Source organism: Zingiber officinale, unplaced genomic scaffold (genome assembly GCF_018446385.1).
Source record: "Zingiber officinale cultivar Zhangliang unplaced genomic scaffold, Zo_v1.1 ctg134, whole genome shotgun sequence".
In the NCBI taxonomy this organism is placed as follows: domain Eukaryota; kingdom Viridiplantae; phylum Streptophyta; class Magnoliopsida; order Zingiberales; family Zingiberaceae; genus Zingiber; species Zingiber officinale.
Window position 1 is genome coordinate 19592 of NW_024589830.1, and position 14878 is coordinate 34469.

A 14878-nucleotide genomic window follows, 5' to 3' on the forward strand; every position below is an offset into this window, starting at 1 on the left:
GTGGTAATTTAGAAGGTTAAATAAATATTTTAAAATATTCGACAGTAGAATTAAAATATTAGAAGGTATTTTAAAAATATGTTAAATCTTAAGGATAACTTGGCAATAAACGGTACCTGAAGCAATTGCATCAAGATGCCCGTAGATCGCGATGAACGACCGCGGATTGAGTTTGTTTTCCATTTTTGTCCCTTTTTTTTCTGCGGAAAAAGAAAAAGATAACGTAGATGGCTTCCCTTCTTCCTCTTGGATGCCCCTCTCGACCTTCACTTCTCCTCTGTGCTCGAAGCCTTCCTCCGGCATCGCTCAGGCCCAGCTCGTCGTTTCCATGGAGGGGCACGACGAAATCCGAGATTGGGAGATCCTTTTTGGGTCCGACTCCGTGGAGGACTCCAAGCCCTTGCGATCATCGTCGGCGGACGAATCCGACGACGGCGCCATCAAATTCGACTACTTCGGGATCGATTCCGGGAAGCGCTACCACAAAGGGGCCGGCTTTGTCGACGACGCCCACGAGGAAGATGCGCAGGTCGATTCAGATAACCCTAGCTGGATTGACCCTGAATCCGATTCTCGATGCGATGATCACGATCGGACCAAGGGAGAGGTGAGTTTTCCCGGAATCCGTTCGGATGAGTCGTTGGTTTGCAGCGAAAAGTGGTGGGCTGATGCAGAGGAGGATGTGAAGGTTGTGGATGCTGAGGGGATTAGGGAGATTCAAGCGATAAGTGCGGTGAACGAGGATCTCGCCCAAGAAGAACCTGATGAAAATGTGAAGATTCATATTTCTTCAGGGGATTCAGAGGGCAAAAGTGTGGGTTTGGACAAGGCTTTGGCTGATGGGGAAGAGAAGAGAGGGACAGTGTGGTGGAAGTTCCCTTTTCAGCTTCTAAAGCTCTGCGCTTTCAATGTAAAGCCAGTTTGGTCGATCTCTATAGCTGCGGCAGCCATATTGGGGGTGATGATGCTTGGAAAAAGGTTGTACAGGATGAAAGAGAAAACTAGAAGTATTCCACTCGGGATCATCCTAGATGAAAAGGTTGCCTTTTGCTATTTGTTTCCTTGTTCAATTGATCCTTTCTATGTTTATTCTTCAGCAGATTCCCTTGTTAATTGCTTTTGGTTGGTTGTTTGGTTAGTTTGACTGATCTTCTATGTTTATTCTTCAGCAGATTCCCTTGTTGATTGCTTTTGGTTGGTTGTTTGGTTAGTTTGACTGATCTTCATGTAGTTTTGGCTAAAAAAGACTTGCACTTCTGTTCACTACCAGGGCTATCTAGGTGTTTTAATAAGTAAAGACAGGTTTTTGATTGCCTATCCTATCTATTTCATTATTGTCTAAGAACTTGATGTTTTGATTGTATGTGATCCTGGTCTCAAGAAATTGATAGCTTGCATTTTTGGGGTATGTTATCAACTTTTTTTTTACTGGATATGTCTCAGAAAGTAGCTACATTCTTCTTTTTGTTGGCTTATAGGATGGCATATCTGCTTGATAAAATAGGATTAGTGTAACTTGTTACTGAGGCTTCTTTTCCCTTTTGTGTACAGAAAGCATCCCAGTGGAAGGTTCATGCCGCTCGTTTGAATGAAGCTTTCTCCGTCATGAGGCGAGCTCCCATCATAAGGCCTTCACTAACTTCCGGTGGATTGACACCGTGGTCTGTGGCCAGCCTGCAGTGAGCTCCGGTTACTACTATCAATACACGAGCGAACGCTGTCGAATGAAACTATGTTGTGTATCGCAAGCGATATTTGTGCTCAAGGTGGTCTCAAATTTCAGATCATTGATCAAGTTATCAGTGTTGTTCTTAAACTATACTCGTGTGTATCTAAAGTAGGATATCTATCTTCCAGATATTTTATGACTGTAACTTTGTTGCACTGCCCCGTGTGTGTTCATTATTCAGAAAGGATTACAATATACTAAATGCTTGATTGCCTTTGTAATTTTAAATATGGCAACATGATTCAAATGATGAACTAGCTCAATTAAGTGAAATAGTCTCTCTCTCTCTCTCTTGGTCAGAATCTTGATTCCTTCTCTTTTGCCATGGATCAGTTTGTCATAATCTTGAAAAGGAACAATAATTTGATGAGTCAGATATTTTTGGATGGATGAAAAAAAAACCCTTGGCAAGTATATTAAGTGGCTTGAAAGAAAATTCCTACTACACTGTCAACATTTGCAATTGAGGGAGATAAAAAGAAAAGTGAAATGGAAATAACATGAAATAAAATGAAATACAAAAGGCAGCATTGTGTTCCATGCTCCCCCTAGCACAAACAATATCAACAACTATTCAATTCACAATAACTTGGGACAGTGGGGCTCGAGCACATAGTATAGAGAACCCTTTGTCCAAGTTATATGTACATAGCTAAATCGAAAATATTCTAGAACTCGATTGAAGTTCTTCCGATAGGATGATACATAGAAGAGTGACATTCATAGCCAGATCCTTCCTATAGGATGATACTTCTCCATTAAGTCCTCGCTCAATTTTCATCTGTGGCGATTTTCTGCTTTTTCCATTTGTACGCTGCTTCTAGTAGCTTCATATTAGGCGCTAAAGCTACTTCGTCAGGGAAGATGTAGTCCATGCACTCCTCAAACCTGTATCAGAATCATCACCTTTTGTTAGCTCAATTTCACACACCAGGATTAAAAACCAAACAAAAATGCAAAAGATGAGAGGATGTGCATACCCAGTAGTGGGAGTTCCATCTTCTGATGAAATAGGTCTCTTCCTTTTCACCTTCCTTGGCAATTTATTCTGTAGTATGCTAATGTCCCCGAGACTACCAAAACTGCTCTCCAAGTTCAACCACTCCTCCAAAAGCATTGCTCTTTCCTCCTTTAACTCTGGCACATTCGTTCTGAAGTAGTCAAATGCCCTCTCGAAAACCCCTGTTGAGATGGAAAAATGATGGGTTATTTGAATTGAACAGTTAGATGTTCCCAACTATGCACTTGCAAAAAGGTTTTAATCAAAGAGGGGATTGAATAACAGATATAAGTTTTCAAATTCCTAAGGATAAGAAATCACAAACAAGAAAATTGAACTAAATTTACCTCTGCATCGTTCAATTCTCTTCCTTTGTTTCTCTTCAATATCATGGTTCTTCTCCTGAACCTCATTGTCCATAGTTTTGTCTTCTATGCCAGCAGAAGCCTCAAACTTAGCATAACTAAGCCAGACCTTCAAGTGTTTGGTCCGATCAAGTAGTCTATCATAGAGCTGTCTTGTTTTTTCAAATTCTGTGGGTATCTCAAAGTCAATATATGCCTGAGAACAAGGGACAAAGAAGTTATACATGATATAAGTGTCAACACCTTTAAAGGATGCAAAAAAAAAGAACAAGTGTCCTAACACAACTACACAATACAATCAACTTAATCACGTGATAATCACTCATTAAACAAGAAAATTCTCACAGTGCATACCTTCCAGAGCAACTCTGGCATGTCCAGTGCAGGTTGAGCAATTGCAAGCTCAAACAATGCTCGAGCACGCTCTGTTTCATTCAATGTTCTCTCAAACTCAGTGTATTTCAACCATGCGTAGCAGTTTGCAGGGGCCCATTCCAGATATTTCTCATACAGGATTCTGCAGCGATTTACATTGCCTAGATGGAGTTCAATTTCAATGTAGCTCTTAAATATCTGTTAAATGTATAAAAATATTTAGAATAAATGACCACAACAAACACTTTTAAATCTACTATACATTTCCAACTAACATCATACCTTATCGCTCGGCGCCATTCCAATGGCATTTCCTAAGATTTGGCGTGCAGCCTTTAAGTTCCTTTGTCTGATTTCAAATTGGGCAGCCATGAGCCATATCTTTGCAAAGGAAAACTTCTTATGAGGAATTAGCTTCAAACATTCCCTAGATCAAGCACAGAGCACATATAAGAAACTGTATAACATATGACATAAAATGCTATCAAAACACAGTCGTAATGTCATCTATCATAAATATTGCAATAAAACAAGGAAAAGTAATGATTTATCTACTAAGTAATTTTTCATATCATCAAGGATAAAAATACCACATGCAAAACCTGATATGGATGAAATTAAAAGTTCATGAACAGAATTTTGCTAAGAAGATACTAATGCTCTGTTTTCTTGTTACTTGGAAAGAACAAATAAGCGGGCAAAGCAATTAACTTTAGTAAAAAGAAAAATAATAATGACTGGAATTAAGTTCAATTACACTCCATCCTGTTTACTTAGAAAAAGTAATTAAAAAAAAACCTGCCACCATTTACTTGAGAATGGAGGGTAAGTTAGAATAATGGATGGAAATTTATTAGAAGCCATTCCCATATATACTCATAAAAATCGTAAACATGGCTACCACTATCTAAATAACTAATTCTATCTAAAACATTGGCAGTAAGTCTAGTACTATAGTAAATGGTGCAATATGGTTGTACATGATATTATAAACTTCTCCAAGCATAAATCCTACTGAGAGTGCTGTCACATTTAAGAACTACACATTCCATCCTAACAAACTCCATGAGTTACACTACTCAGACATCATTTGTTTCAACCTCTTATATCTGGTTACAAACTGTATTTAAAAAACACCCTTTTAATTTTTGTTTCCACATATGAAGAATACAAAAGAAAGTGTTCTTTGTAGAGGTTGATGCTTACCTGTAAACCTCCCTCGTTCTATCCATGTCTTGCGCATCCAGTTCTTCATATAATGAATAGTTTATCCTATGATACAATAAAAGTCATGGATCAAACAACCAAACAATTACAAACAAAAACAAAAGTTGTAGATATTTATTAGTATTGAAGAATCACATTGTGCCCATTAATAAGCTAAAATGGCTTACCACAAGTAGATATATCTTTTCCAATACCGCTTCTCCTCTGCTGGAGGCACATTGGCTATTGCTCTTTCATACACCTCCCTCACCATATCCTTGTTTCCACCATTCTCCTCCAGCCTTATGTAATCAAACCAGGAGTCATAATTGAAAGGGTTCTTCCTCACCTCGTCATCATACTTTAATCTCATTTGTCTGAGAATAGCATCTTCAATTCCATGCGTGTCTCCATACTGCTTCTCAAAAGTAACATATTCCTTATGAACATCGTCGGCCCTCCCCTTGGGGAGGTGGTCTAGCGCGTAACGGTATATGCAACGAGCTCGTTCCATCTCCTTGCACCAGAGCTCGAAGCCTGCAAAGGCAACGAAGAGCTGCCCTGCTTCCTCGTCTTCAGAAAGAAGATCGACGGCGCGCTCATACACCGCACGGGCACGAGCAATTTCACCGCGCTTGGCCTCGAACTTGGCATACTTGATGAAAGAAGAAGGACGAGGGTGGCAAACAACAAACCGTTCGTAGATAGCACGCGCACGATCGACCTCATTGTAGCGAAGCTCAAAGTTAATGTACGAAAGCCAGCCCTGAGTGTCGGGCTGCCAATCCATCCAGCGTTCAAATATCAGACGTGCACCTGCAACATTGCCAAGGATCTCTTCCATGTGCGCGTACTTGTACCAAAGTTGGTCGACGCGGGGAAGGAGGGCGACGGCGCGGTCCCATATATTGCGAGCATGATTGATACAGCGAATTCGCATCTCGAATGCGGCGGCCTGGAGCCACAGGGTAGGGTTGCGATAGTCGACTTCTAGAACCCGCTCCCAGATGGATCGAGCGCGAGCGATGTCTCCCTGTGACTCTTCCCAGGCGGCATATGCGACCCAAGTACCAGTTTTCCAGCGAGCGCGCCGGATTACATCTTCGAAACCTTTCCTCCTGCGGAGCCGGTAGTCGGCTAGGTCGTCGGAGTCGGTAATGCTCTGCTTCGGCGGCCGGATCTCAGGCTCCTGCCGCTCGCGGGCCTCGCGCAGTATCTGCTCGGCGGTGATCTGGATCGCCGCTGCCGTCTTGTTCTTCACGCGGGTGGAACGCGGCAGCTGGAGGCCTAGGGATCCCGACGCCATCTCGGAGAACCTGCAGAGACTCGGAACCCTACCGTTGGGGGGAAACATGGGCACGGGATTAATATATAGGCACAATAAGTCGATAACGGAAAAAAGGAGAAAATATCGGGAAATTCCTAATTTGATTTGCTTGCTTTTAAGATCAAATAATTTTAATAATATTTTAAAATAAAAAATATATATATCATGATTTTAATAATTAATTTTTATTTTGAAGTTTTTCAAAATTATTTGTTTAATAATTTTTTTAAAATAGTGATTTTAAATAAATTTTAGAAAAAATTGACACCTCAGATTTGACATACAATTTTATTTGTTTAAAATATATTTTTTATACTAAAATGATTAAAAAAATAGCTTTTATTTAACATATAAGCTTCATAACACCTTGCTAACAATATTTAGATTTTAAAAAAAAAATCTAAATTAGCATTCGAAATTTCTATTTTATTTTGTGAAAAATTTGTATATTTTTGCCTTGAAATTAATAATAATAATAAAAAAATAGGAACTAATTTAGAATTCACAATTGGGAACAAACTTTTCATACAAGCAAGTGATAAAGATAAGCGACTCCACGGATCATCTGAGATGGTAAATGGTAATATGCTTACCACATGAGGTTACGGGATCGAATCGCAAGATTGTCCGGGCAATCCTCGAATCCTGTGCAACTCATCCCATCACCACTTTCACGCAAGGGACGAACGATTTCGCCTTTTGCCACAAGTGATAAAGATAAGCCCTAACTCCAATCTCTCAACAAAACGCATAGCACGAAATCTAATATAATCTGAAATTTTCTTTATTTTATTTTTCACAGTTGAAAAAAAATACATGGAGGATTGCTTTTCAAGGAGACGAATCGTATTGTTTGAGAGAAATCTCTCTAAATCAAGATTGATATTTTCACAATGATATAAATTGTCTAAAAAGTAACTCAAAACTCAAATTCTTTCATTGCTCAAGAGTTTAAAGGAGTAGTTTAATAGGATCAGAAAGACTGAACACACTCTAGCAGTTTCAGAGCTTGTGAAAACTTAGTTACATACAAGAAGGCTTGTGAAAACTTAATTTTGTACAGCAAAACCACAGCATCAACTTGGAGGCTTTGTCGGGGACGGAGAAGAAGGCGGTTTCAGTTCGGGGTACTACAACAACAACAACAACAACAACAACAACAACAAATTAACCAATCAGATAAAACATAGCTTTAATTGCAAACTGGAAATGAGTAAGGTTAAGAGCATCATGGAAGAAAATAAGAGTGTTTCCTCGAAAGTATATCTTTCAAAGATGCATATCCAAAAGTTTCCTTTCTGATAATGAAATAAAATTACATGAATAATCAAGAATAAACAACAAAAGATATGTCTGCGTGTTGGTTTACAAAAATTGAAAAGAAATGTGGAGTTTCCCATGAATTATAGTAATCTTTTCCATTGTTTTTGGGGGAAGATTAAGTATTATTCTTATAAAATAAAATTTTTGCATCAAGAAAATGGTGAGAGGTTTCTTCTCTACTCTTTTCTTGAAAAAGGAAAACTGAAGACGGAAACTTGGAAATTTTCTCTAAAAAAAACAGAAAAACAGTTCCTGTTCAGAAACTTACATTTGGGTAGGGTGATAGTGGTTTTGAACCATCATGGATCTTAGTTACAGCAGCATTGTTGGAATTCAAGCCCTCCTGGTTATCCCTAATGAAAGCTTGAGTTGAGCCATTCACCTCTATCTGTGTTCTTGATTCTTTGCGCTTCTTTCTAGGATGAACATGTACAGATGGTGGAAGAAATGTTTCTTGAGTTTCCTGCATAGAATGAAATAGTCACATTCAATATGGGTCTCTTAGTGAAACATACTCAAAAGAGTACATGATCTCTATTATCGACTAAAAGGATAACTTATTGATTATAGCGACGACAAATATAATTTCAGAGGCCAACCTGCCATCCATTCTTTCCTCTGAGTCCACCTTTAATTGCATATGCCTCTTTGAAACCATTCTTGTAAAGTAGCTCCGCCAATTTAAGAGAATCAACATCAAAGCTACCTTACACAAGAAAGTAAGTATTCAACAGAAGGTCGTAATGCAAAATGCACACGGCTAACACAAGGACGATAAGACATGCGAACACAAGGATTTACATGGTAATCATAGGCCAAGGAGAAAACCACATATGAGAAGCAAGACCTTCAGTGATCATACTCTCCACTCTCATTGCTCATAGTTGAACTGGCCCTGGAAGTTCCAACCTAAGGCTTTTTATCTTGGGCATTCTATCATCTTACTGTCTACTATGCCTAACCCCTAAATTTGGATGCTTCAACTGTTTCTGAATTCCAATGGTCTTTCAGCATTTGAATCATGTAAATTTGCTCCATGGATTCTTGTCTCTAAAACTAAAGCTTATACTCAACACCTTTACAATTAAAATGTAAGATATAGAGTGAAAACTCACTTGTCAAGAACACAAATGACAGTGTTCTGAGGATCTGCAAAATTTTGAAGAACCTCCTTTACAAAGCCCTCTTCGTTCTCTTCCGAATACTCCACCCAAACCGCACTCTTATTCAAAATCTTCAAATTGGGGGAAGCCATATACTTGACACTCCTCGTCTTCCTAACATCCAGCAGCTGGGCATTGGGCAAGTCTCTTAATTTCCGAAAGGCATCGATTGCGCTAATAAATTTGTATTTCTTCAGATACTCCTGCGTCAGAGGTATCACAACAAGCCAAATGACGGTGACGCCGGACACAAAAAATGGATTCCTGTTGAAGAAATCGTCAATGGACACAAGGATCTGCTCGATGTTAATCTTCTGCGAAACCTGATCCGCTTCAGCTGCGAGGGCAGGAAAGGCGAAAGAAATTGAAGAAATTAATGCGAGAGTGGAAGAAGCGACTCGGAGATCGACGAAAGATGTCAGCTTTTTGCTCGAACGAGAAGCAGGTGGAGATGTGAACGGAGGCGAAGTCTTGTGCGTTGAAGCGCGGACGGGGAAGAAAGGTCTGATCTTTAGGGCGGACAGCTGCATGGAGAGGCGGTTTGGAGACGAAGGGGGTGGAATCCGAGCGAAGGATTTGAAATTGGAGGTCGAGATTTGGAGGGGCAGAGCATTGGCGAGAGGGCGAGAGGGAGGAGCGCTGGTTTTTGGGATGAAGCGGTGGTCCGGAAGAGAAGCCATGGGGGACGGGAGACGAGTGTGCGCGCAGAGATAAGAAGAGATGGATTGTCTTGGAAGGCACGTGGCGCATTTAGATTTCATAGATTGAAGTTAGATCCGGCGGCTCCTTCATTGTCGGACTCAGACAGTAAAAGGGCTTGGCTTTAGATTCTGTCTCTCGCATGCTGCTCCTCTATGCCTCTAGTTTGATCAACAATGGCGTTGATTCTGTCCAAAAGTTGAACAATGGCAGTTGAAGAGATGGATATTGGAAATGTGGTATTTCTGTTGACTTTCGATGGACTCCTTCCACTTGTAACATAAGTAACATCAGTGTCGAGTCAGGAAAGGGATCCCGGGCGATGATCCTCCGACACTCAAGTCAATCTTTGACGAAGCAAGAAGCAAAGAGAACTCTAACGCAATAGTAGAAATCGCGAGAAAAGCATATTTCCGCCGATGCTTGGACCACCCTTTATATAGGGCTCCTGCAGTGTGTGCACGCTTCTTAAAGCGGGCACGCTATCCCAAGCCTTCTCTGAAGAGATATGTCAGTAAAGTATCCCTGACACGGTATCTTAATGGGCCGAGCATATCTCTGAAGTGATAGTGGAAACTTCCGCCGTACGATCCTCTGTCTAACCATGCCACCTATCACTATCAGCGACACTAGCTCTCAAAAGGATATCAAAGGATACCTTGCTGTATCTGTTGCTTAACCGAACGGAATGGCTGCTCGGCCAGGATTCTGATATCCTTGCGTCTGCTGCCACACCGAGCGGGATAGCTGCTCAACTGAAAGTCCCCTGCCCGAGCGTCGTCCGTTGTTGGGTCTAGCGGGATGGCCGCTTGCCCAGAAGCCCACTGTCACGCCGAGCGGGAGAGCGGCCCGGTTGAAAGTCCTTGGTCCATGTCGTCCGTTGCTAGGCCGAGCGGGATGGCTGCTCGACCGGAAGCCCACTCTCGCGCCGAGCGAGAGAGCCGCTCGGTTAAAAGTCCTCAGTCCGTGTTGCCCGTTGCTAGACCGAGCGAGCTGACCGCTCAGCTCGACTTCTACGCATCCCTTGAACGTCGATTTGATTTCTCCGTATCGGAGATGGTGGATCGATGCTTAACTCACGGTCGGAATATGACTCGCTCGACCGGCCTAGACCGTCTATCCTTTGACCCTTCCATCGTGACAAGAGGACGGGGTCCCTTACCATCACCGTATCAGGCGTCAAAGTCTATACTGAACCATACTGAAGATTATGAGATAATTTCTTGTCTTAACACCGAAATATCGAATAACAATCCTTCTTTGTGGAAGGGATATAAATCATATTTCTCTTTGGCAATAAAAATTCCCTTATTCTATGGCATATTGTTCAAGCTACAATATTACAGTCTACTAAATATGACATTAATCGATAAGCTGATATAAACTATGTCAACGCTTTGGAGCCATGGCTTGGTTCATAAGAAAGACTTGGTCACATGCTGCTTCCACCTGCCAATCTTCTCACTTCCCTGAGAAGTTGAAGCAATAATCAGATCAGTAGCAAAAAACAAGCATTCGGCATAAAAGTTCCTTTTTTTTTCTTCTTTCTTTTATTTGAATTTGAAGCAGTGTTTAAATCATATCAGGAGGTACATTTAAAGCATACCTTGCGTCGCTCGACTGCTATCTCATTATCTTCGATCGCGACACAGCTGAAACCCACAGGGTTCAGCACCTTCTCATAGCTGCAAAACCATAACCTTGTTATGAAAGAAATTATTAAGTGAAACAGGTTATTTACTCGACTATAAGAAGACGGGAAACTTAAAGAGTGCTTCAATGTCAGGAAAAAGATAGTGAAGAAAAGATGCTTACTCATCTACTGTGTTATTATACGGTGGGCCTTCTTTCTGGTCACTGATCTGGATTAAGAATGAAAACAAATGTAACCATTAAACAAATCTAAAACAAAGTCAATATGGTTTATATTCAAATGAAAAATTGAAGGTCAAAAGACACAAACTGCAGATTTTAAAATGGTAAGAATTTCCAACAATCTATTGAAAAGTCTATTGCTTAAACTTTTTAATCTTGAGTTAACGAATCATGATGGTGTTCTTCAATAAACCATAAGATTTACATCTTTTCTTGCATGACCACCGGAAGCACGGTATGCATTACAACCCTAAAATTTAAAATAAGCATAAATTGTTGGATTTAACAACAATTGAGGGCAATTAGGGAGTAATGGTTGACTTTAAGGATATATTTAAATTCATTTGTGATTGGAGTTGATTATAAATTAGGTTTTGGTTAGACTCAAATTTGAGTAGGAATGGTTTTGTTTAGAGTTGACCGATATTTAGGGGGTTCAATTTTGGTGTCAATAAATTCGCTGTGAGCCGATTAGGTTTAAATCGGGCTCTGATTGCGACACAAAGCTGCACAATTATCATACCTAGTTAAGCAGCTTTAAAAACTTGCATTACCATAGCACAATCCAGAGAAAAGAAACCTCCATCCTCAAAGTTTGCTGCCTTCTAAACTAGTTTTAAGACAATCCATAGACCATATTGAATAATCTAACTGTTCTTTATATGCAACATATGCTTGATTTTTCTTTTATTCTGCCCAAAAAAATGCAATAATTCTAGATCAATAAGAGCTAGTGAATGGTTCTAGAAAGCAAAGGTTATCATAAACCACAATATTTTTGAAGGACTCCGCTAGTTACAAACTCAAAATGGCATACCAGATATATCAGAGTTATAAGCTCCCCATCAGGTTTTAAAAGCTCTCGAATTCTCTCAGCCCATGCTGACCTCAAGCTTGGGTCAATAGCACAAAAGAATCTGCAAGACAGTTGGACGAATAAGCTTGAATTTAAGGAAAGAACAGGTGGCATATAGATGATGAAGACCCACGTATAATCAAAGATAAGATCAAACTTCTCCTTTGGCTGCCAAGTAAAGAAATCGGCTTCCACAAAGGTGAACTGATTTGCATTAGGCAAAGAGGAACACCTCTGAAAAATAAAATTTAAGATCAGATATATAACGAGGAAAAAGATGTCTGCAGGGCAAGGTCATATTTTATGTAGCAAGTTAGAGAAGCAAACAATGTGAGTCCCTACTTGTGAATTTAATGCTACCACGTGAGAAGGGTATTTGAGATTAAGACAATGAGCCTATGCATAAATCCTCATGGCAAATATTCAACTTGGATAATGTCATAAGCTAATAACAGTTTTCTTTTATGTGTGTATTGTTTCAATCTTCTCAGTAATTTCATTCTCTCTTGAAGTGAAATGATACCGATAGCAAAAAACGTGACAAACAAGAACAACAAGCCATAAGTCTCCACAATTGGGAGTCAACTACACGTATCTTATCCCATGCTTGAACTTTAAGCAAAGATATATAACTGCCAAGTAGTAATAAGAAGCATATCATTTAACGATGTTCTCTTTCACCCCTTTCCTTTTCCTTTCCTGTTACATAACACTTATCTGTTTCTGCCAACAATCATCATAGAAATTTTATAGTGAAGTACCAGATCAAGCATTTGCATGATAATTAAACATCTAAGATTATGGCATCTGCTCTCAATCGCGAATTAAGTTGATAGGTGTTTATTCTACTAGTGCTTGTAATACTAATACCTCTTTTGCTTTCTTAATAGCACTTGAAGCTATCTCCAAGCCTACAACAAACCGTTCAGCGCTAGCCATAGCGACCACATCATATCCCTGTGATTACACAATTAAACATATGTTTCAATCATTAAGCTCATTGAAGCAGCAAAAAATCAGATTATTTAGCTTTGCAAAGCAAGCGTACAAAGGATCGGGTCGGAGTGCAACAGATACAGTATGTCAGAAATAGACATGTATACTTTTCATGATAAATCATGTTACACTTTATATTAACATTCGGAAAATATGGGAATTTTAATGAAATTATGTAAATAGTTATATCAATAAGAAAAGGTAGGTAATAATATATCTCAGCATAGGCATTAGGTTATTTTAAATATGAAAGAGATTCAGGAAACTCAATACATGTAAACAACAAACTAAGCCACAATCAATTTGCAATGGACTGTGGAGATTGAACAGAAAACATCCATCTATGAACTGAATGATCATCACAGTGAGAAACAAGCTTACACTGCCACATCCAGGAACAAGAATCCTGCCCTTTGGAAGAGATCCACTTTGAACAAGCTGAAGGATTACCGGTGTTGTTTGTCCTAAATCCCATGGGGTCACTCCCTCTTCCCAGCTTTTGTTCCAACCGTCTGATCAACCAAAAACCATTGTAAGGCAAAAACACATCAATTCTGAACGCTGAAAAAGATTATAGAAACACGACGAAGAACATGCATAGCACTAGATGCATGCTATGAACCTACAAGAACGTTTTAGAGGGACTAAAAATATAGAAATTACCGTCAAGAAAAACCATAACTCCGTAACTAATTGGCACCTGATTACTAACTTGAAGGCCCGGCCTAATGTAAGATGTACAGCAACAAAACAAAGAAAGACACCTCTACAATATTCAAAGTAGTTTAAATAATAAAAAAACAAAAGGACAAGCTTTTGTGCAAGGAAATGTAGAGTGGGTAACCACGAAGCGCCCTCCTAGGGATATCCCATGCAGTTAAAATTGAAGGGCAAATGGTGCACGGCCCTAAATCACTGACGCCGCCTCATCACGAAAGAAGCATAGTTCGCCCACAAGCAAGATCGACAAGAAAAAAGGAGGGAGGGTTAGGATAACGAACCTTTTGCATCGGATTTCATGATTTCTCGAAGTTGGACGACCCTGGGGTTCGAAGCTGGATCGCGGAATCGCTGCTCGTCTCCGCCGCCGCAGGCCATCCTCGCCGTGAGGCGTTTTGTAGCCGGCAGCAGAGTGGACAGCGGTTTCTCAGGCAGAGATCGTGCAAGGCCCTGAGCTCGCAGATATACGCCGGCCCGAGAAAGGCGGAGCATTCACCTCGACCTTTCACTCCGTCGATCGCCCGTTTCTATGTATAGAATGGTTTTGGATATTGATTATTTTATTATCCAAATTGCGCTGAATTAGGCTAATAATAATAATTTATTAGATCCAATATCTTGTTTGACAAGACTAAAGGAAGAGAAACATTCAAAGTCGTATAAATTTCTTTCCTAAAGTATTCAAGGAAAGAAGTCGTCTCCTCCTTGAAATAATGAATTTTCCTTTTTATTGATATTTTTGTACAAATTACTAAGGATTAGAACATCACTTCCACTATGTAGGCTGAGGGAGCGTTTGATTTAGGGGAATAGGAATAGGGAATGAGAATGAGAATCATTAATTGTCATTGTTAATATTTGGATTATAGGAATAGGAATGTAAATAAGGGAATGAATCCTTGAAATTGGGTAATAACTCATTCTCATGTATCTCCCCTTCCATGAGCCATTATCCTATTTTCATCAATCAAAATATTCTCTTATTCCAAAAATACCCTTGACCTAAAACTAAAATTTTCTCCCTTAATATCAAATATCAAAATATATTTATTTATTTTTTCTTTCATATCACTTCTTTCTCCTTGTTCTCTTTCATCATATTTTCTCTCTCATCATTTTATCACACACTTTTTCTCTCCTTAATCTCTCCTATCACACTCTCTTTCCTTTTTTTTTCTCATCATACTTTCTCTCTCCTAAATCTCTTCCATCGCACTCTCTTCCTTCTTTTTCTCTCATCATCA

The 14878-nt window shown here is 39.7% G+C and overlaps 4 protein-coding genes across 4 annotated transcripts; 1 reads left to right on the forward strand and 3 right to left on the reverse strand.

Annotated features, from left to right (window-relative positions):
- The first annotated feature begins 126 nt into the window (after positions 1–126).
- On the forward strand, positions 127–1957 carry LOC122036193. Its single transcript, XM_042595451.1, has 2 exons — positions 127–1039; positions 1552–1957. Exons 1-2 carry the CDS (start codon positions 152–154, stop codon positions 1681–1683), a joined length of 1020 nt encoding a protein of 339 aa, XP_042451385.1. The 5' UTR covers positions 127–151; the 3' UTR covers positions 1684–1957.
- A 245-nt stretch (positions 1958–2202) lies between these two features.
- Positions 2203–6011, reverse strand: LOC122036203 (crooked neck-like protein 1). The gene is made up of 7 exons (XM_042595461.1): positions 4864–6011; positions 4676–4741; positions 3752–3896; positions 3449–3667; positions 3077–3290; positions 2710–2911; positions 2203–2617 (listed from the first exon to the last, which is right to left on the reverse strand). Exons 1-7 carry the CDS (start codon positions 5979–5981, stop codon positions 2500–2502), a joined length of 2082 nt encoding a protein of 693 aa, XP_042451395.1. The 5' UTR covers positions 5982–6011; the 3' UTR covers positions 2203–2499.
- A 906-nt stretch (positions 6012–6917) lies between these two features.
- On the reverse strand, positions 6918–9213 carry LOC122036210 (rhodanese-like domain-containing protein 4A, chloroplastic). The gene is made up of 4 exons (XM_042595477.1): positions 8441–9213; positions 7925–8027; positions 7594–7788; positions 6918–7132 (listed from the first exon to the last, which is right to left on the reverse strand). Exons 1-4 carry the CDS (start codon positions 9166–9168, stop codon positions 7079–7081), a joined length of 1080 nt encoding a protein of 359 aa, XP_042451411.1. The 5' UTR covers positions 9169–9213; the 3' UTR covers positions 6918–7078.
- Positions 9214–10425: 1212 nt separating this feature from the next.
- LOC122036223 (probable thiol methyltransferase 2) lies at positions 10426–14207 on the reverse strand. The gene is made up of 8 exons (XM_042595490.1): positions 13916–14207; positions 13296–13426; positions 12789–12875; positions 12052–12152; positions 11880–11979; positions 11003–11049; positions 10794–10872; positions 10426–10656 (listed from the first exon to the last, which is right to left on the reverse strand). Exons 1-8 carry the CDS (start codon positions 14124–14126, stop codon positions 10603–10605), a joined length of 810 nt encoding a protein of 269 aa, XP_042451424.1. The 5' UTR covers positions 14127–14207; the 3' UTR covers positions 10426–10602.
- Between the last annotated feature and the right edge of the window lie 671 nt (positions 14208–14878).

Bases quoted from the DNA above. Each gene is read 5' to 3' on its own strand.
- LOC122036193 (XM_042595451.1), top strand. From the start codon at position 152: ATGAACGACCGCGGATTGAGTTTGTTTTCCATTTTTGTCCCTTTTTTT. The intron at 1,040-1,551 runs GTTGCCTTTTGC...TTTTGTGTACAG, and splicing joins GGATCATCCTAGATGAAAAG to AAAGCATCCCAGTGGAAGGT.
- LOC122036203 (XM_042595461.1), bottom strand. From the start codon at position 5,981: ATGGCGTCGGGATCCCTAGGCCTCCAGCTGCCGCGTTCCACCCGCGTG. The intron at 2,912-3,076 runs GTAAATTTAGTT...CCATCTCAACAG, and splicing joins GAGAATTGAACGATGCAGAG to GGGTTTTCGAGAGGGCATTT. The intron at 2,618-2,709 runs GTATGCACATCC...ATTCTGATACAG, and splicing joins GATGGAACTCCCACTACTGG to GTTTGAGGAGTGCATGGACT.
- LOC122036210 (XM_042595477.1), bottom strand. From the start codon at position 9,168: ATGGCTTCTCTTCCGGACCACCGCTTCATCCCAAAAACCAGCGCTCCT. The intron at 7,789-7,924 runs GTTGGCCTCTGA...CATTCTATGCAG, and splicing joins GAGGAAAGAATGGATGGCAG to GAAACTCAAGAAACATTTCT. The intron at 7,133-7,593 runs GTAAGTTTCTGA...TTGTTGTTGTAG, and splicing joins CACTATCACCCTACCCAAAT to TACCCCGAACTGAAACCGCC.
- LOC122036223 (XM_042595490.1), bottom strand. From the start codon at position 14,126: ATGCTCCGCCTTTCTCGGGCCGGCGTATATCTGCGAGCTCAGGGCCTT. The intron at 13,427-13,915 runs GTTCGTTATCCT...TTGGTTGATCAG, and splicing joins CATGAAATCCGATGCAAAAG to ACGGTTGGAACAAAAGCTGG. The intron at 10,657-10,793 runs GTATGCTTTAAA...TCAACTTCTCAG, and splicing joins TAGCAGTCGAGCGACGCAAG to GGAAGTGAGAAGATTGGCAG.